The sequence below is a fragment of the Amphiprion ocellaris genome, chromosome 14, assembly GCF_022539595.1.
Source record: "Amphiprion ocellaris isolate individual 3 ecotype Okinawa chromosome 14, ASM2253959v1, whole genome shotgun sequence".
Taxonomy (NCBI): Eukaryota; Metazoa; Chordata; class Actinopteri; family Pomacentridae; genus Amphiprion; species Amphiprion ocellaris.
Genome location: NC_072779.1, coordinates 32,335,477 through 32,360,324, shown reverse-complemented (window position 1 = coordinate 32,360,324; position 24,848 = coordinate 32,335,477). Strand labels below are relative to the sequence as shown.

The 24,848-nt window shown below is 37.0% G+C and overlaps 2 protein-coding genes across 2 annotated transcripts in view; both read right to left on the bottom strand.

The window, feature by feature from the left end:
• rars1 (arginyl-tRNA synthetase 1) overlaps window positions 1-11,623 on the bottom strand; it is a 38,281-nt gene extending 26,658 nt beyond the window's left edge. Inside the window, exons 1-6 of the mRNA XM_023261252.3 lie at window positions 11,464-11,623; window positions 9,911-10,045; window positions 8,567-8,755; window positions 7,100-7,208; window positions 3,952-4,052; window positions 1,264-1,385 (exon numbers count right to left, since the gene is read on the bottom strand). Coding sequence (XP_023117020.1) covers window positions 1,264-1,385; window positions 3,952-4,052; window positions 7,100-7,208; window positions 8,567-8,755; window positions 9,911-10,045; window positions 11,464-11,508 — 701 coding nt within the window. The 5' untranslated portion in view covers window positions 11,509-11,623. The remainder of the gene's footprint in view (window positions 1-1,263; window positions 1,386-3,951; window positions 4,053-7,099; window positions 7,209-8,566; window positions 8,756-9,910; window positions 10,046-11,463) is intronic.
• Window positions 11,624-14,276: 2,653 nt separating this feature from the next.
• Window positions 14,277-24,848, bottom strand: part of wwc1 (WW and C2 domain containing 1) — a 75,958-nt gene continuing 65,386 nt past the window's right edge. Inside the window, exons 20-22 of the mRNA XM_023261247.3 lie at window positions 24,607-24,837; window positions 23,314-23,432; window positions 14,277-21,680 (exon numbers count right to left, since the gene is read on the bottom strand). Coding sequence (XP_023117015.1) covers window positions 21,614-21,680; window positions 23,314-23,432; window positions 24,607-24,837 — 417 coding nt within the window. The 3' untranslated portion in view covers window positions 14,277-21,613. The remainder of the gene's footprint in view (window positions 21,681-23,313; window positions 23,433-24,606; window positions 24,838-24,848) is intronic.

Genomic DNA, 24,848 nt, shown 5'->3' with positions numbered 1-24,848 from the left:
TATTCCACCCAAAATACTACCTGAGGTCCAAGTACTTGTAGTTTCAAAGGTCATTCCGTCCAAAATACTACTTATTATATTAATGGTTTGTTCAACAAGTTTTTCACACAAAGTACTACTTGAGGTCCAAGTACTTGTAGTTTCAAAGGTCATTCCGTCCAAAATACTACTTATTATATTAATGGTTTGTTCAACAAGTTTTTCACACAAAGTACTACTTGAGGTCCACGTATTTGTAGTATCAAGGGTCATTCCATCCAAAATACTACGTATAATATTAATAGTTTACAAACAACAAGTATTCCGCACAAAGTACTAGCTGAGGTCCAAGTACTTACAGTTTCAATCCAAAGTACTACTTATAATATTAATGGTTTATTCAAGAAGTACTCCACACAAAGTACTACTTGAGACCCAAGTACTTATGGTTTCCAAGGTCATTTCGTCTAAAATACTATTTATAATATTCAACAAGTATTCCACACAGCGCACGACCTGATTTCCAAGTACTTATAGGGTCATTCCATCCAAAGTACTACTTGTATTTTTAGAGTTTCATTCTACCGGAAAAGTATTTTTTAAACAAAATATGGATTTAATGGTGTATTCAAGACAAAATTACTACTTTATGTCCATGTATTTATAATTTTAAAGTTTTATTCCACTCAAATAGTGCTCTCTGAATACAAAGTTATGGTTTTAAGATAAAACTTTATTAATCCCAAAGGAAATTTTTGAGTCAGATGTTGCTCAGAAAAAGACTTGACATAAGAAACGCAGTACCTGTAATGTAGAAAAGCAGTAAGATAGAAGTACGACACATTACTGAAATTAAATACCTCAAATAAGACGAGAACAGAAGTATTATATTATACTGAGGTAATATCACACATGAAAGTGGAATATCGCACGTTTAAATCTTTATTCTACCCAAAATACTACTTTTTTTGTGTAATTTAACTTCTTTACTTAGAGCTGCATTAGGAACAATCATGTATTTAGGTTAAAGTTACAGCTTTAATTATTACCACAGGATCAAGTTTTGCCAAAACTGAGCAACAACGAGTTAAAACTGTTTGTTTTTCACACTTTGGCAGGTAACTGATAATAAATATGTGCAACTGAAGACATAAGAGCAGTTTTAAAACAATAAAATCTGATTTATGTTCAATATTCAGGCTGTGATTGTTGATTAAATTAGTTTTTCGTGACCCGTTTAACTCAGGAGGTGAAATGAAAACCATGAATCCTGAAACTAGTCACCTGAGAACGTCGTAGCCCAGAAACTCAAACAGCCGACAGATACTCTCTCCGATGATGGTGGATCGAAGGTGACCCACGTGCATCTCTTTGGCGATGTTCGGAGACGAAAAGTCCACCACCACCTGAGCCACGAAGCAACAAATATCACCGACGAATATTACATTTTAGATTAAATCTGGAGTTACACCACTATTCTACACCCACCTAACATGTTTTATTACCTTTATTTATCAAAGGTGGTTTATTATTTATTACAGTGCAGCAGGTTAAAAGGCTTTTTCCTCCTTTAACCCTCGTGTCGTCCTGCGGGTCAAAATCGACCCGTTTTAAAGTTTCAAAATGTGGAAAAAAATACATTTCCCACAGTGAAACTTCTGATGTCTACATTTTCAACATTTTTGGTAAATCTTTGAACATTTTTTGGTGGAAAAAGGAAATGTTAAAAATGTTTCTTAAGAACATTCACAAAAAAATCTACAAATTTCACTGGATTTTGGTAATTTTTTTGTGAATGTTCTTAAAGAAAATATTAGAAGTTTTACTGATATATATGTAATCTCTTTAGATATTTTTAGGATTTTTAGGAAGTTTTTTATTCATTTTTTGAAAATATTTACAAGAATTTTCTAGCCATTTTGGGGGCTTTTTTTAAAATAAAACTTCTAAGGGAAACTTTTAAGGAATTATTGGAATTTTCTTCCTGAAGGTTTTGCAAATTTTCAGAAATTTGGGGAATTTTTTTGCAGAATTTTTGGATTTTTTTCAAACAAGGAAACAATATTTTTTTGGTGCCTGTAAATGAGGACAACAGGAGGGTTAAGAGATTAAAATGGAAGAAAAACTTTATGGTTTCTGGCAGAATCATGTTTAATTTAAACACTAAATACAGAAAAATAAAATAGTTTTTTAGTCAGTGTCAATTTTGCCATTTTTATGCAGGACCTTCAGCTGTTTAATATACTTTTATTTTGTTAAATGAAGTTATTTTCAATATAAAAACTGACATTTAAGTCCAATAAGTAAACTTATTTCGTTGTTTTTTTCTGGAAAGAACAGCTGTTGTTTTAAATGTGCTTTATAAAAAATGACTTCAATTCATAAATGTTTATTTTATTCAGCTTCAACCTTCAAAAATTAGTCTTTATGAAAATTTAGGTGTTAAAATATTTAAAAAATGATTTTAAAAAGAAGTTTTTCTAATGTATAGTCGACGGAAGTGACCACAGTTCTTCTCCAGGTGCTGCTGTGTTGCTTTTACAGTAAATATATGCAGATTAAATGCTGAAAAAATCCATAATAATAATAATAATAATAATAGCTTATTGTCATGGTAACACAAGCCAGCTGCAGCACCTGAGTTACAGCTTTAGTGCAGAACAGTATTTATTACTACAGTCTACATGCAGAAAAACAAACTTTTTTCAGATGTTTATGAATGATTGTGACATTTTATTAATGGAGAAAATATTTTTTTGGTGTGTTTAAGAGTTTTTGTACAGAGATTTTAACCGTATAAAATGTGCAGCCTCAGTTTTATTAACAGAATCCATCATTCAGGTTGATTAATGGTTAAATCCAGCAAAAAATTATATTAAATGTATGTTTTCTTGTTGCTGTTCTGCACTAAACCTGTAACTCAGGTGCTGCAGCACAATAATAAGCCATTATTCAGGATTTTTCAGTATTTTATCTAGATTTATTTACTTCAATAACAGTGAAACAACAGCATGAAGTCAAACTGGAGAAAACAACTACTACTGCAACCACTAGACATTAAAAATATGAGTTTTTTTAATCATTTTAAAAAAATTTTAACACCTAATCATTGATAAAAAGAAACAGTTTGAGGAAAACCAATATAATATAAATATTAGAAAAAAGTCTGTTTTTCTGTCTGTGGACAGTAATGATAATCACTATTATTATTATTATTATTATTATTATTATTATTATTATTATTATTATTATTATTATTATTATTATTATTATTATTATTATTATTATTATTATTATTATTATTATTATTATTATTATTATTATTATTATTATTGGCTTCTTCAGAAGATTGAGGCTTAACAAAATAAACATATGAATTTAAGTATTTTTTACGGGACATTTAAAACAGCTGTTCTTTTCAGAAAAAAGATTTTTAAAAAAAAGATTCTGATAAAAAACAACCAAGTTTAAATATTAGGATTAAAGTCAGTTTTTTGTTGGAAAATAGATTCATTTAGCAAAATAAAAGGATCTTAAACAGCTCAAGTTATTGCATAAAAATGGAAAAAATGGAAAATTTTAAATGAAACATGATTCTACCAGAAACCTTAAAGTTTTTCTTTTATTTTAATCTGTTAAAGGATTTTCTAAAAACCCTTTTAAGCTGCTGCACTGTAATAAATAATAAGCCCACCTTTGACAAATAAAATAAAATAATAAAACATGCACAATAATAAGCTGCTATTATGGAACTTTTCCAGTATATTATCTGCATTTATTTACTTTATTAACAGTGAAAATGTTAGTTTTTTAATCATTTTAAAAACATTTTAGCATCTAATTATTGATAAATACAAATAGTTTGAGGAAAACCAGCAGACTGAGTGTTTAAAATAATATACAGGTATTAATTTATGTCAGAGAAAGCTGGGTGTAAATAAATGAATAATAAATAAATGATTTCTACTGGACCTTCTTCCTGGACTCCAGCGGTGGAGGCTGAACTCCGTTGACCAACAGGTTGCTCAACAGTTTGGACACAAACGTCCTCTTCAGGTGGACGTTGATGAAGCCTGAGAGACGATGGAAAGAACGTTTAAATAAAATGAAAATTAACATCATTTAAAAATCACAAAACTAAACTAATGACTGTGGATCAAATGTTCTTATTGAAATAAACGAATCATTTAAAAGACAGTTTAGAGGGACGTCAAGACTTCGTGTTATCCTGCAAATAAACTTATTTTATCTGCAATTCAATAAACAAAAGTAAGAAATGAAAGTGCAAATCAGAATGAAAGTGAAAAGAGTTGGAACACGATGCAATAAATCTGTAAATAATGAACTCTCCATGAGATTCAGCTGAACTTCAAACTCTTTTCATCAACTTCCAATCTCGTAGTTTGACATAAAAAGACTGAAAGTGAAAATAAAAGTCATTAAAAGTTGAAATTATTGACTATTTTGATGATTAATTCATCGTTTTTTAAGCAGATATTACAGATTCCAGCTGCCCAGGTGGGAATATGTTGGTTTTCTTTGCCATATATCATAATAAATCAACAGATTTGGGTTTTAGAGTGCTAGTGATGCAGAACAAGCAGGTTGAACTGCTATTTTTTAAGGTTTTTTAATGTTTTAAGGGAAAAAGATGAATAATTAGAGACAAAAGCTCTCAGATTAATCAACAATAATAAAAAAATCTAACTGCAGGCCTACAGTTCTATCTGAGTCATGAAAGCAGCTTTTATTTTGCCTCCAACGTCCTTTAAATTCATAAATTCAGAGTTACGTCACAATAAACCCGACATTCCTCCTGCAATTCCACAATAAAACACAAAAACAAAACTGTTTCTGAAGCTCAACACTCTGTAAATATGCAGCATAAAAAATAAAAACCGTTCTATTAAAACGTTTAGACCAGAGGTGTCCAACATGAGGCCCGTGGGCCAAAAGTGGTCCTCCAGAGGGTCCAAAACAGCCCTCCAGAGGGTCCAAAACCTGCCCTCCAGAGGGTCCAAAACCGGCCCTCCAGAGGGTCCAAAACCGGCCCTCCAGAGGGTCCAAAACCGGCCCTCCAGAGGGTCCAAAACCGGCCCTCCAGAGGGTCCAAAACCTGCCCTCCAGAGGGTCCAAAACCGGCCCTCCAGAGGGTCCAAAACCTGCCCTCCAGAGGGTCCAAAACCTGCCCTCCAGAGTGTCCAAAACCGGCACTCCAGAGGGTCCAAAACCGGCCCTCCAGAGTGTCCAAAACCTGCCCTCCAGAGTGTCCAAAACCGGCACTCCAGAGGGTCCAAAACCGGCCCTCCAGAGGGTCCAAAACCTGCCCTCCAGAGGGTCCAAAACCTGCCCTCCAGAGGGTTCAAAGCAGCCCTCCAGAGGGTCCAAAACAGCCCTCCAGAGGGTCCAAAACCTGCCCTCCAGAGGGTTCAAAGCAGCCCTCCAGAGGGTCCAAAACCTGCCCTCCAGAGGGTCCAAAACCAGCCCTCCAGAGGGTCCAAAACCTGCCCTCCAGAGGGTCCAAAACCGGCCCTCCAGAGGGTCCAAAACCTGCCGTCCAGAGGGTTCAAAGCAGCCCTCCAGAGGGTCCAAAACCTGCCCTCCAGAGGGTCCAAAACCGGCCCTCCAGAGGGTTCAAAGCAGCCCTCCAGAGGGTCCAAAGCAGCCCTCCAGAGGGTCCAAAACTGGCCCTCCAGTGGGTCCAAAACCTGCCCTCCAGAGGGTCCAAAACCGGCCCTCCAGAGGGTTCAAAGCAGCCCTCCAGAGGGTCCAAAGCAGCCCTCCAGAGGGTCCAAAACTGGCCCTCCAGAGGGTCCAAAACTGGCCCTCCAGAGGGTCCAAAACTGTCCTCCAGAGGGTCCAAAACCGGCCCTCCAGAGGGTCCAAAACAGCGCTCCAGAGGGTCCAAAATCGGCCCTCCAGAGGGTCCAAAACCGGCCCTCCAGAGGGTCCAAAACCGGCCCTCCAGAGGGTCCAAAACCGGCCCTCCAGAGGGTCCAAAACCGGCCCTCCAGAGGGTCCAAAACTGTCCTCCAGAGGGTCCAAAACCGGCCCTCCAGAGGGTCCAAAACAGCGCTTCAGAGGGTCCAAAATCGGCCCTCCAGAGGGTTCAAAACCGGCCCTCCAGAGGGTCCAAAACTGTCCTCCAGAGGGTCCAAAACCGGCCCTCCAGAGGGTCCAAAACAGCGCTCCAGAGGGTCCAAAACAGCCCTCCAGAGGGTCCAAAACCTGCCCTCCAGAGGGTCCAAAACCGGCCCTCCAGAGGGTCCAAAACCGGCCCTCCAGAGGGTTCAAAACCGGCCCTCCAGAGGGTCCAAAACTGTCCTCCAGAGGGTCCAAAACCGGCCCTTCCAGAGGGTCCAAAACAGCGCTCCAGAGGGTCCAAAACCGGCCCTCCAGAGGGTCCAAAACCGGCCCTCCAGAGGGTCCAAAACCGGCCCTCCAGAGGGTCCAAAACCGGCCCTCCAGAGGGTCCAAAACCGGCCCTCCAGAGGGTCCAAAACCGGCCCTCCAGAGGGTCCAAAACCTGCCCTCCAGAGGGTCCTCCAGAGGGTCCAAAACCGGCCCTCCAGAGGGTCCAAAACCGGCCCTCCAGAGGGTCCAAAACCGGCCCTCCAGAGGGTCCAAAACCTGCCCTCCAGAGGGTCCTCCAGAGGGTCCAAAACCGGCCCTCCAGAGGGTCCAAAACCGGCCCTCCAGAGGGTCCAAAACCGGCCCTCCAGAGGGTCCAAAACCGGCCCTCCAGAGGGTTCAAAACAGCCCTCCAGAGGGTTCAAAACAGCCCTCCAGAGGGTTCAAAGCAGCCCTCCAGAGGGTTCAAAGCAGCCCTCCAGAGGGTCCAATCCAGGCCGAGTTTGTAAAGAGTACAAACTCCAGAGAAGACATTAACTGCAGACTGTAAATTAGTAAAACTATAAATTTAAAATCATTTCTAGACCATGACAAGTTGTTTGGATCAAAAAGTAAAATACTAGATTGTTCATTGTTCTTTTGTCGTTTTGTGTTTCCTTTTTGTCTTGCTCGTGTTTGTCTATTTTTTTGTCACTTTGTAACTGAACTAGAATGAGTTTGACACCGCTGCTGGCTTAAAGCATTAAAAACAAACTTTCTTGGTCTCTACCTGGTCCTGCAATCTCAGTTTTCTGGATGAGTTCGTTGTCTGGAAGGTTCTGGACGATTTTCTCTGCGATTTCTCTCGGATTCACTTTCATCCCCTTCGCCTTCAGCATCTGCAGAAAAAAAACAAAAAGTGAAAATTATTTATCAAAACAAATTAAAATCTGAAATTCAGCTTATTATGTTCAATTAAATCAGTTTTTATCATATTAATACGATCAGTTTTTACCTCAAACATCAACCTGGTTGTATTTAAAGTAAAGTTCAGGAGTTTATATGTAGTTTTATTATATTATTGTTTGTTATAATCAATAATTAAATAACACCAGAGTGTCTGCAGCAGTAAAAATGAAACTGATGATTTTATGATTTTATGGAACAAAAACACATGATGATGTTGTTTAAAATGCTACAAGCAGATAAAATTATTTATTTTTTAATTTTATTTCATTGCAAATTTCACATAAAATGAGTCAAAAATCTCTTAGTTCATAATAAATAAAATAATAAATAATTTAAGACAATAAAAATAAACTGAATTACTTATTCATCATTTGAATTTAATTGTTATTTATTTCTATTTCATTTTTTAAATAATTATTTAAGTGGAAAACCTGTTGAATAGGTACAGAACAGTGAGATAAAAACGAAGGTTTTTTTTATGTGCATTAGTCATAAATTGGGCCGTTTCCTCATTTAATTCTCATAACACTATATAATAAATGCATTATAGCCTAATCCTGTGAAATAATTTGTAAGAAAGATTAAAATCCACGATTAAATACAGGAAATACGACAGATTAATAGTTTATAAAAGCATGTAAGCTGAAACTGTGGGGGTTATACAAACTTTAATATCTCATATAAACAGATACTTGTTGTAATAATTTAAAAATAATATTTATATTCATAAAACGGTATTTTTTTGGTGAGAAAAATAACAAAAACTCAGATAAAAGAATTCCCCACTGTTCTCTCCATAAGACTCCATTCAAAAAATGTCCAAATTCTACTCTGAAACTTTATATTACCTCTGAGAAAATTATTCTACCTTTAATCCAATAAATAAAAGTGTATTTTAGTTTATAGAATTAATTTATTGTGGGTTCTTTAAACATTTAGCCTAAAAAGTTGCATAAATTGAGTTTAAAAGTGTTGAAGCACCAACAACCAGGGAGAAAATCTGATAGTAAACTGACCAGTTAGGATAATAAAAACATTAATATCACATATTAAGTTGTACATTGATATAAAAAATACAACTTAAATGCAAAAAAATTAGATTTTTTACTAAAAAAATTTTAAAAAAGCAAACTGAGATAAATAAACTGACATTAACTCAGATGTATCATCGATAAAACAAACTAAAAATCATTTGTGGAAGTTAAACTCTTCATAATAAAGACTCTTCTGATGGCTAAATAACACATGAATGGTTTATTGTGGCTTCTACTGCGTTTCCTTCCTCTACCTGAGCCATGGCCATGGCGCTGTTGCACTGGTAGTCTCCAAACTTGGCCTGCTGGTTGGGCGTGACGGCCAGCGGAGGGTTGTCCAGCTCAGGGCAGGAAGCCTGGATGGCCTCGCTGAAGATCTGCTGCAGACGCTGGTTGATGTTCATCATGGATTTATTGTCGGGACTTTTGTCCTCCTGCAGACTCTGAGGACAGAAAACACTTTTAGTGAACAAACAGTCTGAAAAAAAGGAGAGCTGGAGGAAAACGTAAAAAACACAAAAAAACCCAACGGAAACTCAGCCGGACGACTGGAACAGCAGAAGTTTAGAAAGTTTAAATTAATGGAAATGTGCTGCAAATAATTCTGTATCAATGTTATTTCATTTCATTTTATGTGTAGTACTTCCTGATTTTTTATTTCTCATGTGCAGTATTTCAACATTATCTTTATGTACAATATTTCATTTTTTCAGGTGCAATCATTTAGTTTCATGTCCAATATTCCACATGTTTTTCAGGTGCAATGTTTCATTTGTTGAAGTATTTTAATTTTTTTGGTGCAATATTTCATGTAGCAGGTGAAATATTCAGTTGTTCAGGTGCAGTATTTTGTTTTTCAGGCGAAGATTTTCATTTTTAGGGGGAATATTTCGTTCTTCAAGTCCAGTATTTAGATTTTCAGGTGCAATATTTCACTTTCATTTGCAATGTTTTGATCCCAATATTCCACTTGTATGGACAGCACTGTCAATGTACACTGTTTCTCATTGTTTTTCTACTTTTACACACCAAATTTCTAATCCTACGTCATTTAGTTTATTTCTAAGCCGTATCTGGCACAAGAATTTCCTTCTGGATTAATAAGTTTTTATCTTATATCGTCTCACATCTGCCTGAAAATAAGTCACAGCATTAAAAAAAAAGACAAAAAGTTTAGTTGTATGCTGGAAACAGAGTTCATCCTGAAGCTGAAAAACAGATTCACAACAAACCAAGACGGCAGTAATCACGTCCTTTAAGATTATTTAAACAGAAATGTAAGAACAACCGTAACTTCTGCAGAAACTTTAATCTGAAATGATGTATTTAGTTCCTGAGAATCTGACTTAACTACAGCAAAACAAGACATAGCAGAAAAAACTTTGATTACAGCTCTTATTTTTAGCGACTGTTGAATCGTTGTGGCTCTAAGTTTACTTCTAATCTGGATATTATGCATCTTTCTTTCATATAAAACCACAAAACCTCAGTTTCACTTCTATTTAATAATATCAAAGGTTGTATTAAAGACTAAAGTCAGATTTTTTCCTTGATAAACCGACGTTTTAAGTCCGTTTCTTCCGTTTGCCGTCACTCACCCTCTTCAGGATGTTGAGTCGATATTTCAGTTTTGCGTTTTCTTCCCGGAGCTCGTCCAGCCGTTGAGAAGGATTCAGGTTTTGTGGGTTTTTCAGAATCTCGATCTCTGCAGACAAACTCCTGATCTCTCGCTCCTGGAAAATAAAGTCTTCTGCTTCAATTCAGTGACTCTATAAAGCTGCTTCAACGCAAACATTTAGAGTAAATCAATGATTAATACCAGCGTTTACTCATTTCTTACCCTCAACCGTTCCCCGTTTCTTATCAAAGACACAATAAAATGATTTAGTGCCTTTTTACAGCAGCTGGAAATGTTCCGTCTACAGAATAAAACCATCACTTTTACTCTTCAGTTAAAGCTCCTCGCTGCTGAAATCAAACTAACACAGGTTCACACAAAAGAAAAGCAGAAATGTAGTGACAAATATGAGAGACTTTACCTGGAATTCAGTAAACACAAGTCAAGTTTAGCTTTTAGAAGGAAATCAGTGTTAGTTTTTCAAATATTTAGCTCAGAAAAGTGGATAAACTGAGTTCGAATGTCGCCGTTTTCCTGCCAAGAGGAGATCTGATAATAAATCAGGCTGTGAAACGTTTGTGCAAATCAAAATAAAACTGAAAGTAAGTCCATGACTCAGAGAACACAAACTATTAAACCTCGATGAAACTCCAGTGAACTTTAAACTCAGTTGGTTCAATAAGTTTGATGTTTATGCATTTAATCAGTTATTTATCTTGTAGTTTGACCCAAAAAAGACAAATGTTACCAATAAAAGATGCTAAAAGTGAATTACAGCTGATTCTGATAATTAATTTGCCATTTTTCACACAAAAACTCCTAACATTTCCAGATTCCGGCTCTTCTGATGAGAAAATGTTGATTTTCTTCGTCATATTTAATAATAAATCAAACCTATTTGGATTTTAGATGGTTGGTGATGCCAGACAAGCAGGCTGCATTCACATATGTTCATGTTTTTTGGCATTTTATGAGAAAATGTTATCAAAAGCCATTAAAATAATCAATAATAATATAAATTATGATTACCTGCATGTCTAAAATGGTTTCTGAATGATGAAACCAGCTGTAATTCAGCCTCCAGCATCCCTTAAACCACCACTAGAGGACCCCAAACATCAGTCTAACAAACACTTTCCACTCAATCAACATCACAGCTTAAAATCATTTATTACTACTGGTGTGTATGTTGAATTATATGCAATTTAATGCTCTCAAACTGTTCTCTACAAGGAAAAACCATGAACTCTCAACAAGACTCCATTCAAAAATCATCCAATTTAACGCTGTCTGGCCTTTTAAGACAATATTATAGTTATGAAGGCACCAATTTACACTAAAAACAACCCAGAGGGATGTACTGGGAGGTTCGGCACAGAAATGAGGCGACAAATGACAACACAAAGCTATTTAACAACTATTATTTTAATTTAAAAAAGCTACATTTAGCGGAAGAACCGTGAGCCGAATATGACAGCTGGGTCAACTCTTTCTATAAAAACTGTGCTAACGTTAGCTTCCCCGGTGGCTCACCTGCTGCTGCAGTCGGGCTGAGTACTCGGTTACCGGGTCTCCCATCTCTGTGAAGCGCTGCGGACAAACTCTGGAGTCGGCTGGAGGCAGAAACTCGTGGCTGATGAAACAAACTGCGGGGGGAGGAAGAAGTTTACCACTCCAGGGAACACTTCCGGCTTCACTGACGTCTTCTTCTTCTACGCCGCTTTAAGTGGGCAGAGTGCCACCTGCTGCCCTGGAGGAAAAAACACAGATTGTGTGTGGAAAACCTTATTTAATCCTCCTATTGTCCTCATTTACGGGCACCAAAAAATATTATTTCCTTGTCTGAAAAAAATATAAAAATTCAGCAAAAAAATTCCCCAAATTTCTGAAAATTTGCAAAACCTTCAGGAAGAAAATTCCAATAATTCCTTAAAAGTTTTCCTTAAACTTTTTTTTTTTAAATCCCCCAAATTTGGCAAAATTCTTTCAAAAAAATGAATACAAATTTTCCCCAAAAAATCCTAAAAATATCTAAAGTGATTGCATATATGTCAGTAAAACTTATAATATTTTCTTTAAGAACATTCTCATAAAAATCTACCAAAATCCAGCGAAATTCGCTGGATTTTGGTAGATTTTTATGAGAATGTTCTTAAGAAACATTTTTAGCATTTCTTTTTCCCACCAAAAAATGTTCAAAGATTTTCCAAAAATGTTGAAAATGTGGACATCAGAAGTTTCACTATGAAAATATATTTTTTTCCACATTTTCAAACTTTAAAATGGGTCAATTTTGACCCGCAGGAGGACAGGAGGGTTAAGGGCAACAATCATCAACTTCTTGAATGGATGGATGGATGGATGGATGGATGGATGGATATACAATCTATTTTGGAAAGACTTGCCCACAGAGAGGCTAAATCTTAGATCTCATCTCAGAATTTAAGACAAAAACTTACAAAAAACGCATTTATTCTCAGCATTTCAGTGCTGCACTTACATCGAGTAGCTCTAACTCCACAACTAATTAACATCCACACATATTGTAAAAAGGCGCAAACCCCAAAACACCATTCTATGTAAAAGAATTTTCAATAACATACAGAAAATAGAAAACACTCCACATAGAAATAATCACAAAGGTACTCCAACCTGTTCAAAATGCTTGATTACTCCCCAAAAAACATACATCCACAACACATTAGAAACCCTCAAAATAAATATCGTGTACAACCAGCTGTAAATCACTGAAACCTTCTAAACCCAAAGCACTGAGCAACCACAGGAAACAGTGTCTGAAATCAGCTTCAACACAAGAACCTCAAACTCCACCAACCACCAAAGGCTGAACACAAAGTCATGAACCAAAATAAACGTGTTTATCATGTCAGTCTTGAGTTTCCAATGACTCCTATAAGTCTGAATTTTCTACGATGGAATCATTGAAACAAAAGCGACTTTGTCACAAAACAATCAAACATTTTGGTTCTTCATATGTTCTTTTGATGGTCTTCTGTGTCTGAAATATACATACAGAAATTAGGTTAAACATCCTTTGGCCATTTCAACCACAACAGGACGCTTTTGGTTTCCGTCCATAAGCTTCTGGTTTACCTTTGATCTTCCTCTTGGTTCAGTTCAACTAAATTTGTCGTCTTTCTGACTCAGATTTGTTTCTTCAGGTCCTTGATGGGTTTAAATCAGGACTTTGAGGAGACCAGTCTAGAACCTTCATCTGAGCCTGACTGAACCATTTCTTTACCACGTCTGATGTGTGTTTGGGCTCATTGTCTTGTTGAAACATCCAACTGTGTCCAAGATCAACCTTCTGCTGATGGTTTTAGGTTTTCCTGAAGAATGTGGAGGTGATCCTCCTTCTTCATTATTCCATTTACTTTGTGTAAAGCTCCAGTTCCACAGAGCATCTGGTGTTCTTGGGGTTAAAAAAAGACCCACCCAGACCACCTGAAACCAATCCTCATCCAGGACCAGATCCAGAGTAAAATAAATCCTAAACCAACTTTAAATCACATCCACAACCAGAAGAACCAAGACTGAAACCAAACATAAACCAGTCCCAAGAAAGTCCAGAACCAGTTCAACATCCAGTCTGAAACCAGTCCAGAAGCACTTCTAGAGCATGATACTGCCACCACCATGCTTGATGGTAGGTTTGGTGTTCTTGGGGATAAAAAAAAAAAAAAGACCTGCCCAAGATGGTCTGAAAGCAGTCCTAAAAATGCCGAAAAACCAGGACCAAAATCAAACCCAAATCAACCCAAAAAAATGTTCAGAACCAGTCAGAATACAGTCTAAAACCAGTCCTAAAAAAGTCAAAAACCAGTACAAAATCGGGCCAAAACCAAACCTAAACTAATATAAAGAAGTCCAAGAGAGTCTGAAACCAGTCCTCATCCAGGACCAGATCCAGAGTAAGATAAATCCTAAACCAACTTTAAATCACATCAACAACCAAGACTGAAACCAAACATAAACCAGCTCCAAAGCACTTCTAGAGCCCCAGAGCATGATACTGCCACCACCATGCTTGATGGTAGGTTTGGTGTTTTTAGGGATAAAGGCCTGAGTTTATCAGCACTTTCACTCTTCTCTTGTGGATTTTAGCAGGTCAACGGTCAAAAAATAATGTTTAGAGCGATTTTATTCAAGTCACCCTTATTTAAATTGCACATTTAAACGCAGACGTTGACCCAAAGTGCTTTTCAGTAGAGAAATAAACTAAATTTACCAGACTAAAAACTAAAGTTAAGACCCTTTAAGATAATCAAGAGAAACCCAATGATGTTTGACACAATGGAAACAAAAACACGCACAAAACACAAACATTAGAAGAGAAGAACTTTTTTATTTGTTGTGAAACTACAAAACATATCGTTTATTTTTGTTGTTTTTTGTGCTGGTGAAATATTTACAACTCTGGTCGACAGTACAGTGTCTGAGAATAAAATTCACAGCTTTTCGGGACTCTCGCGATAAAAAGAAAAAAAAAAAAAACAGGAAAAAGCACACCCAAATCACAAAAGTGCAATAAATACATGCTGTATGTTTCTCATAGCCGCCTGCGTACACAACACCGGGTTCATCGCCAGTCCAAATACAAACAGATTCATTAGAAAAAAATCAGCAAACGAGGAAAAAAACTTCAAAAAAACAAACAAGAAGGATGTCACAACCTACGCGATGAATCATCGTGACTAACAGCATTCGGTTTTTATTCTCTGAATGATTTCTCGTAGCAAAAACCTACATTCCTTCATCCAGACGTGGTTACACAGAGACGTGTTTGATTTCGAGGTTAATCGGTGAACTTTAAACAGACGCTACGGACAGTTTCTCAATCTATTCGATCTACAGTGAAAGAAAACTGCTCACATTCACACAATGAATGTCCCTCTACAGCTATTTTTTTTGTTTTTTCTCGCCTCAGACGACAGCTGCCGAGTTCGGACATTTAAGACAAAAAAAAAAAAAAAGAATACACCAGTAATATTTTACACGTTGCTCTCCAAAGGCACGTTCTCTCACGTAACTCCAAACACTTTCATTCGTTTCACAGTGTTCCTGCTGCGGTTAAACCCCCGGCGGTAACGGCTGCGTTCACAAGAGTTTGTTTTTGATTCTTAGCGACACCTTCATCCTCGTCTGATGTATTTAAGGCCTCAGTCTGAACAGTCAGATCACAGCTCAGGAAACTTAACCCTCGTGTCGTCCTGCGGGTCAAAATTGACACGTTTTAAAGTTTGAAAATGTGGAAAAAAATATATAATTTCACAGTGAAACTTCTGGTGTCCACATTTTCAACATTTTTGGGAAATTTTTTAGCATTTTTTGGTGGAAAAAAAATGCCAAAAAAAAAGTTTAAGAACATTCACAAAAAAACAACCAAAATCAGCAAATTTCGCAGAATTTTTTGTGAATGTTCTTAAAGAAAATATTAGAAGTTTTACTAATGTACATGTAATCGCTTTAGATATTTTTAGGATTTTTTTGGAAGATTTTTCTCATTTTTTTGAAAATATTTACAATAATTTTCTTGCCAAATTTGGGGGATTTTTTTTTTTTTTTTTTAAATAAAACTTTTAAGGGAAACTTTTAAGGAATTATTGGAATTTTCTTCCTGGAGGTTTTGCAAATTTTCTGAAATTTTAGGAGTTTTTTGCTGAATTTTTGTATTTTTTCAGACAAGGAAACAATATTTTTTGTGCCTGTGAATGAGGGCAACAGGAGGGTTAAACACAGATCTAGTTTATCATGATGATGGGGCAGCTTCTTGATGTCTTTTCTGATGAGCAGCGCTGCCCCCTACTGTTCTGCTGCTGCTACTTCAGGTACATTTCAACATCAACCCTTAACACTCCACAAACCTCTTTAGTTAAGTCATTTCCGACTCTATAGATATCAAGATTTGTTTAAGGCGTCCTGAACCTTTAAACATGTTCTAATTGTGAGAACCGTCCCTGTAGTACCTATTTCAGGGCTCTTTTTATGGGAGGAAATGGTTCCTACACCAGATAAAACGGCTAACGACGTAAAATTCATAAAGTTGTCCATTAACAGAAAGGCTAAACGTGGCTTTTAGGGGTTTGTTTCTGGAAACGCAACCAAGTTCCTGCAGTTGAAAAGTCGCTTTTTGACATAAAATCTGCATTTTTCAAGACAGTTTTTGTTAGCTATGTTCTTGTTTACGACAGGAATGGAGACATGTTGATTTAAAATAATAAAACGCATCCAAAGTACACGGGTTTAGCTTGGTGATCCGGCGGCAAGTCAAGTATATGATACATTTTTTTTTCCCAATGCTGTATTTTCTATCAGTTGTTGACGTATGTTGTATTTGTGTTCAAGTAAAAAAATCCATGTTTTTGTAAAGCTTAATTTCGTCCAACTCTTGTTTACGATTTTTTTGCCACTTGGGGGCAGCATAAACATTTGATTTGTTGAGCAAACAAGTGTTTCTTTCAACATCCAGCATCTACATTCATCCATTTGGAGTAATATTTGTGGCCACCTGATCAGTCTAAGTCCAATATTCACTGTTTTAGCTCCATTTTTGGTCTCCACTACCTTCAAATGGTTCAGTTCTGTCTCTTTCTGTTGACAAACGCTTCACTACCCTCATCTGCAAAACTCTATTCATGAAAAATGAATTATAGATGCCTTACTCATTGTTTACTCTCTCACTTAACACTTTGATATAAAGTAATGTAATATTTATTTTCTTGAACTTTCCGAATCCGAATATTTTGGCCACTTTGGAATAGCAGAAGCAGCTGATGTGGCAAATAAACAGATTTTTATTTCCACATCCAGCAGCAACAGAGCAACATTTTCATGCATTTAGAGTCATGTTTGTAGCAAAAGTCCGACATTTTCTCACTTTTAGCTCTATTTTTGGTCTCCACCACTTCCTGCTGCTGCTGCTAAACACTCCACTGTGTTCCTCAGCAAGTCTCTAGTCATGAAAATATCAATTACAGACATTTTTAATTCATTCAAGTCAGCTGGCATCAGACAAGACGATGAAAGAACTAGTTGACTGGTAGTGACTTATATGTTTGTTAAACCAGAAGTTACTTAGAAAAGATGTTTTGATCTTCTATGAAGTGTGTTAACTTGTTAGAGAAGTCAAAACCACCTTAAGTCGCTTGGAGTTTATCCATTTATATGAACCTTTTCTACCATGATACTAAAAAATATGTATGTATAATTTCTAAACCCGTTTTTAAAAAAGAGTCAAACTGACTGGAAGAACTGCACTCAAGTGTTCCCACTGGTCAACTGAAAAAAAGGTCTAATTTTTATCTGTATTCTATTTTTTAGAGGATGTTTTCATCCTGGCTTATAACACCGACAGGTTCCACGAGTTCAGCTCGGTTGAATGGTTCTGTTCCAGCGAGATCATCCGGTGTTAAATCTTTGGTATCGATCTTTTGTTGGGTCACTGACTGTTCAGACTGAAATCAGGCTTTAATAGAATTTAATAAATGTTTATTTCCTGCTGTGTGAATACAGCCGAACAACATCCAAACCCATCAAGTCCTCTCTAGACGAGGGATAAAGAGTGTCCGATCGTGAATTTCTGTGATATTTACGGTTCTTACAGACACCTGTGCAAAATATTCCTACTGCTACCTGAATGTGGTGCGACTATCTTTACTTTAATGTGGATTGAAAACAATTACAGAGTATACTTATCAGAAAACAAGACTGATTTTCATTTTTGGAGATCAGGAAAGGACTTGGGAGGGAAAAGAAAAGCAACATTCAATGGAGACGGGCAAAATAACTTCCTGGTTAACTCATGAATCACACAAAAAAAAAAACACGTTTATGAGCTGCTGTTTGTCTTAAAGAAGTAAAAAAGGAAATCTGGAATGGCAGCAGCAGCAGCTAGGTTTCTGTCGGTTACATTCTTGTTAACATCGGGAATGAAAATGTGGATATAAAATAATATAACGTACCCAAAATACACACTTTTAGCTCGGTGACCCAGCAACAATGAAGTCTGTGATTCATTTTTCCAATAAAGCATTTTTTATCAGTATTTGAATGAACAAATTGTTCGTTTCTGTTGTATTCAAGAAAAAAAAAATCATGTTTTTGTAACTCTGCATGTGTTGAATCGCTCATATTTGAGTTTTTTGGCCACTAGGGGGCAGCATACACAGTTCTTCTGGTAAACAAATCGATATCCAGCGGCTACAGAAAAACATTTTTATCCATTTGGAGTCATGTTTGTGGCCACCTGATGAATTTCAAGTCCAATATTGACTCTCTTTCAAGGCTCGCAAGCTGAAAAAAAAAAAAACCCAGAATATATTTTACAGCTGCGAGAAAGAGCCATTTTGATAAGTATTGAGGCAAATCTATGAACTAGAGCAGAGAAAATCAAAAGTTCAGTGTTGCTGGGGCACCACGCTAATGTGACTCGACTTGATTTAACCACTGAACGTCCAGTTATTTATTCAGATATGTATCCAGAATATCCAGTTACGTTGTGGAAAGGCAGGGGAAATTAAAACTATAAAAGCTGAACAAACTTAAGTTTCATCAGGGCAGAAATCAGCCAATCAGAGAGAAGTGCAGGAGCCTTAAGCTGGACTTCTGTCTTCCTATTGGCTGTTTTTTTGTTTCCAGTCTAACAATCATACAATCAGTAAGTAGTTCACAGTCATCAAAAATACATTGGATCTTCACGTCCTGTGTGTGTTTCGACAATCATCGTGTGCTTCAACAATCAACAATCATTCCAGCGTGAGGCAAAGGCTTCTGGATGTCTTTTCTTGTATAACTAACTTTCCAAAAACCCACATCAAGTTTCTTTTTTTTAGTGTTTTTCCTTAAAAACCTCAAGTTTCTTAAAGTGCAGACTATCCGATCAACTACCTGAGTGTTAGTGAGAGTTAGTGCTGTTTCTACACTTTGCTGAATGTGTGTGAGACTAAAATTACGACAACATTTTCTTTAAACTTTAGAATAGTCTTCCTGGTGATTTTTTTTCCTCTCTCAGTTGTTGTGTAGTGTTTTACGTAGTGAACGATGGCGTACACATAACGTCAGACAAGCTTCAGCCGATTATTTTACATTAAAAAGTACAGCTTGATTTGAAGCTACGGAACCTATAATGCTTAAGATTTCAGTTCGGGTTGATGTGGCGACACCTGGTGGTTAATGGCGGTAACAGTAGTTATACGTTGGTAGAGGATTTATTTTTCTTCTCACTAAATTCAGATTTTGCAGACTTTATTTTCTGAAATCCTTGATGTTTCTCAATACAGAAACAGAGTAATTTTGTAGATAATTTCACAACGCTGCCCCACGAAGGTAGAGAGAAGAAACTACAGAAGAACTGCAGCACTAACAGAAAAAAAAATCTTTAAAAGCTGATTTTTGTAGCCCCAAAGTGTCACAGGAGAGACCATAAAGGACATTTAAATAAATGCAAGAAATGCAGCTGCATTATTTACCCTATTTTAGCTCCATTTTTGGTCTCGACCACCTCTTGAAGGGAAAATTGGACTTTTTAGGTGCTAAATGTTATAATATGTTCAGTAGCTAGTCTCTAGCTATAAAACTATCAGTTACAGCTGCTTTATTTTACCAAAAAAAAAGTATATTTGATTTGTGCTTCACAAGTTTTGCTTTGAAAAGAGCCGCATTAACCCTCCAAACCCCAAAACCTGCCATTTTAATGGTATGCTTTTTGTTTAATTTAGAAAAAAGAAAAAAAAACAAAACACCATTTATCAGAGCCAGCAAGTGTGAAACACAAAAAAATTACCGAATGTTCAACTTTCCAACAGTCTGTGAAGGTATCCTGTGAGACGTGTGCATCTCTTGGAAAAAATAACCACATTCTAGTTCTTATATAAAAATGTAGCACCAGATTCTGCAAAAAAATAAAATGTTTCTGAGCACCTCGGTACAACTAAAAAAGTCACGAGTGACTGAGCTGTGACCAGCAGTCAAAAAATCTGAAAGTTTTCGACTGAACTGCAGGCAGTGTTTCCACAGAGCAGAGAGGAAAATTAAACCTACTGGATCGATAAAATAAATGCAGCATGGCTCAAAAACAGTGAACAGAGCAGCAAGTTGTTGGAGATACATTCAGCATGGTGAAACATCTTTCTACAGCTGGCGTTCAGAGTAGAGAGAAAGTTTGTAGAGGCTGAAAACATGGAAATAACTTAGTATCCGTAGTATGTGGAGACAAAACGACCACAGACGAGACACAAAACCACAAAAATGAGACTCAAGATGACAAAGAAGAGACACAACCGAGACGCAGAACAACAAAAAACAAGACAAAATGACATAAAAGAGACAGAAAACCACAAAAACGAGACGAAAACCACAAGACGAATGCAGCATGGCTCAGAAACAGTGAGCAGAGGAGCAGGGTGTTGGAGATACATCCAGCATGGAGAAACATCTTTCTACAGCCGATGTTCAGAGTAGAGAGAGAAAGTGTGTCAAGGTTGTAAAAACAAACTTTCTTTCTTCTCTTCTTTGTACATCAGCTGCAGAAAGATGTTTCATCACGCTGGATGTATCTTCAACACCCAGACTCTGTTTGGGGTTCAGAGGGTTAAGAGATTTGACTTACTTAGCTGTACGGGGCCCTGATTGTTAAAATTTAGAAGTTGTTTACTGCATTATTAACAAAAAAATGTGTTACTGCTCCGTTTCTTTAGTTTAGACATGATGTAAAGTCATTTTAAGAGGTAAAAAACTCTGGTTCTGGTCTGTAGTTGCTGCGTTTTGGCTTCGAGGGGCAGTTTAGGTTCAAGTTACGACCACAAGTTTGGATTATTTCTTGTTTATTTCTAAAAATATTGTTAAAAATTTTAGTTATTACATTAAATAGTTCAACCTGAGAGACTAGAAGATACCAGTCTAGGTCGATGCAAGCATCAGGAGGTGATTTAAACTCCTGAAAACTACAAAATAGATTCATCAGCGTCGACTCGAAACTCAGTTTTGTGCTGCTGATTAAACCAGGTTGTTTCCCGTCTGTCCATAAAACAAACCCAACTTATACTCTCCAAAATAGGAAAAGCATAAGTTTAAAATCTTAAGGATTATAACTGACTTTAACTCTGATCCATATTTACACATATGGAAAAGTTTCACTGATAATGATATTTAAAAACAAATAAAAAAGACCGTGTGCTTGAGTCTGAGTATAAAATCTTCAAAATGCTCTAAAAAACAAACATACGATGTGAATATTAAATATCTTTTAAGTGCAGATGGTTATTCTGCTTAGATTTTTCTTTAGTACCGTTTTTGATTTTACTTTGTGCCGTCAACGTGTCGTTCCTGGAATGATTTTAAACACCTAGAGCCTATAAACAGCCAGTTAGTAACAGAAAACAAAACAGAAGAGCTGAAAAATAATAATAATAATAATAATAATAATAATAATAATAATAATAAAAAAGCTCTAGCAGTGCTATCACTAATTTACAAAGACTATCCACATTAGAAATGCTGAGCTCCTTAAAAATTTCTCTCTTCACTGTTTTCAGTGTTTTGTTTTTTATACTTGTGAATATGTTGTTGTTGTTTTTGGAATTCTTCATTACACCGCCAAACATTTGCTTCATGTGAGGGAACAGCAGGTTAAGACTCGGGAGGGAAAATACTTTGAAATGCTTCTTTACACGTCGTCAGCCGGCAGGTCGGGGATGCAGGTCTTTGCTCGTGTGAAGAACGCCATCTTCTCCCTGCAAAAAAAAAAAAAAAAACACGCAGAGAAACAGTCAGAAGGGAGTTTTATTCTCACTACTTTTACTTTTGTCAAGATTCAAGATGTTATATTTGCCATTTGTGTGGAAAAAGATGATCTAGGGCGGTCAAAATAGGAAGTACAAAACACCTGCAAGACACAAACTGACAAAAAACAACCAAAAACAAGACAAAATGACAGAAAATGAGAAACGAGACACAAAATCAGACACAATGATGAAAAAAAGAAGCAAAACAACCGAACTCAGAGACAAAATGACAAAAATGAGACAAAAAATGCCACAAAACAGCAAAAACAATTAAAATTGACAGAAATGTGACAGAAAATGACCAAAAAACAGACACAAAACAACCTAAATGAGACACGAATTGACAAAAACGAGACACAAAAAACATGACAAAACAACATAACTGACATAAAACCACAGGAGGAGACGACAGGAGAGACTGAGAATAAAATAAACCAAACTGGATGAATAAAATAAATGCAGCATGGCTCAGAAACAGTGAACAGAGGAGGAAGTTGTTGGAGATACATTCAGCATGGTGAAACATCTTTCTACTGATGATGAACAGAATAGAGAAAGTTTGTAGAAGCTGGAAACATGGAGATGAGTAAATAGCTATAGTACGAGGAGACAAAACCATCACAAAGAGACACAAAACAACCAAAAATAAGACAAAATGACAGAATATGACAAATGAGACACAAAATGAGACACAAAATGAGACGGACGACAGAAAACAGACACAAAACAACCTAACTGAGACACATAATGACAAAAATGAGACAAAAAATCCCACCCTGAAACAAGACAAATTGACAGAAATGCGATAGAAAATGACAAAGAAAAACCAAAAACACTGACCTAAAAAACGACTTAAATGAGGTCAATATAATTCAATATCTACATTATATGGAGAAAAAAATGCCATAAAGATAAACAAACTGACACAAAACATCCAAAACAAAATGACAAATGAGATACAAAATGAGAAAAATTAGACAAAAAAAGCCACAAAATGGCAAAAATAAAACAGAAATGTCAGAAATCCGACAGAAAATGACAAAAAAACAGGCACAAAACAACCCAGCTGAGACATATTCTGAGAAAAATTAGACCAAAAAAATGCCAGAAAAGGGCAAAAACGAGACCAATTGACAGTAACGTGACTGAAAGTGCAGTAAATATTTTGAAAGTGATCCCACTGAGAATAAAGGATGTTAATTTGGACACAAAGTGTGTCTGTCTAAATCTAAAGCTCACTAATAAACACAATTACATCTTGTTTACTAAACGCACACAAAAACTGAAGCGTTAAAAAGTTGCAGTTTGTAAAATGGATTTTGCAACTGACTATTTCCTGGCTGGGACTGGAAACTTCCTGGACTCTTAGGTGGATTGTTTTTACCCTTAGACAAAGCCAGACTTGGTACTTCCCCTGTTTCCAGTCTTTATGCTAAGCTAAGCTAACTAGCTGCTGTCATGTGAGTGATATGAACCTTTAACTCTCCAAGTAAGCAAAAGTTTTACTTCTAAAGTGCACAGACGAGGCAAACAAGCCTTAAAAAAAGCACCCGTCCCCCCGACTCTTGGCCTGATCTCCTACCTGAAGGTCTGGACCTCGGGGACTTCTTTGCGGCTCTGGCCTCGGATCTTGTGGACGTCCTTGGCTGCAGCCCTCATCATCTTCTCCACTCGCTTCTCCTGCAGCTGCTCCTCACAAGTCTGGATGCGACAGAAAGTAAAGTAAAATGGTGTTTGTCTCACCTTAAAACTGGCTGTGATTCTTCATTTTAAACGTAAATATGGCCAAGCACTCAACAGATCTGCTGTCATCATCCTTGATTACAGCTAATTTTGTTAACATGCTTTGATTAAATCACTGTTTCATACTTTTCTGATAATATTCTGTCAGAAAACCAACTGTAAACGTAAATATAACCAAAGATTAAGCTCAGCTGTTGTTAACAGCTTGAAGAAAAGTAGATTTTGTGATTTTCATATTCTTTTTGTGTTTCGCTGCAGACAGAGCGCTCTACAAAACACATCTGGAAAATCTAAGGTGGAGTTCTAGACTTCTCTGGATCCCTAAACCTGCTGGTAGGTATGTAAGGCACGTTTTCTTTAAGAAAAATCCCCAAAATTACACCATTTCTCTGCCAGAAACTTCAAAAACAGAAAGAAAGGTCAGCTTTTCAACATCTCATTGGGCTTTGAATCAACCATGTGTGACATGTCTTCCTATTGAAAGACTTAACCAAATCTAAAGTTAAAATTACTACGTTTCCATTCTACACGCCTCATTTAAAAATTTGCAAAAAACTAAACATTTGCATGACATTCTGTGAAAAAAAATTGTGAGAAACGATTCAGCTGTGATTAACAGTCCAAAAGTGAACTGCAGGCAGTGTTTCCACAGAGCAGAGTGGAAAACGAAACCTGCTGGATCAGTAAAATAAATGCAGCGTGGCTCAGAAACAGTGAACAGAGGAAGGAGGAAGTTGTTGGAAGATACATCCAGCATGGTGAAACATCTTTCTACAGCTGATGAACAGAGTAGAGAGGACAAGTTTGAAGAGGCTTTGCAATAATTAAAGTAATTCAACTTTCATTTGTTTAGTTCTAGATTTATTATAAACATTTGCACCAGATTCTGTAAAACAGTAAAGTTGTTGGAGGACACATCCAGCATGGTGAAACATCTTCTAGAGCTGATGAGCAGAGTGGAGTGAAAAAAAAGAAATCTAATCTAAATGCTGTATCATACGGCACAGAGGACATTTCCAAGTTCTCTCTCTATCTTCATGGTTGTTCTGTTTCCACAGAGCTGCAGGACTTTATATCAGAGTTAAAAATGTCCCTCAGTGGGTGAAGCTGACCAACCTTCCGTTTCCCTCACCTGTTTCTCGGCCTGCCTGAGGAGGATCCGGAAGCGCTCGTCTTCCTGAACCCAGGCCGGCAGCTCCCTCTGGCCCTGCTGCCTCGCCTTCTCCAGCTGCGACTTCAGCTCCCGCAGGACCCGGAGTTCCTGGGCCAGCCGGGCCTGCCGAGTCCGAGACACCTGCAGGTCCAGCTCCAGGTCCAGGGAGGTCCTCAGGAGGCCGTCCAGACCTCTGACCTGCACCGGAGGCTGAGGGGAGG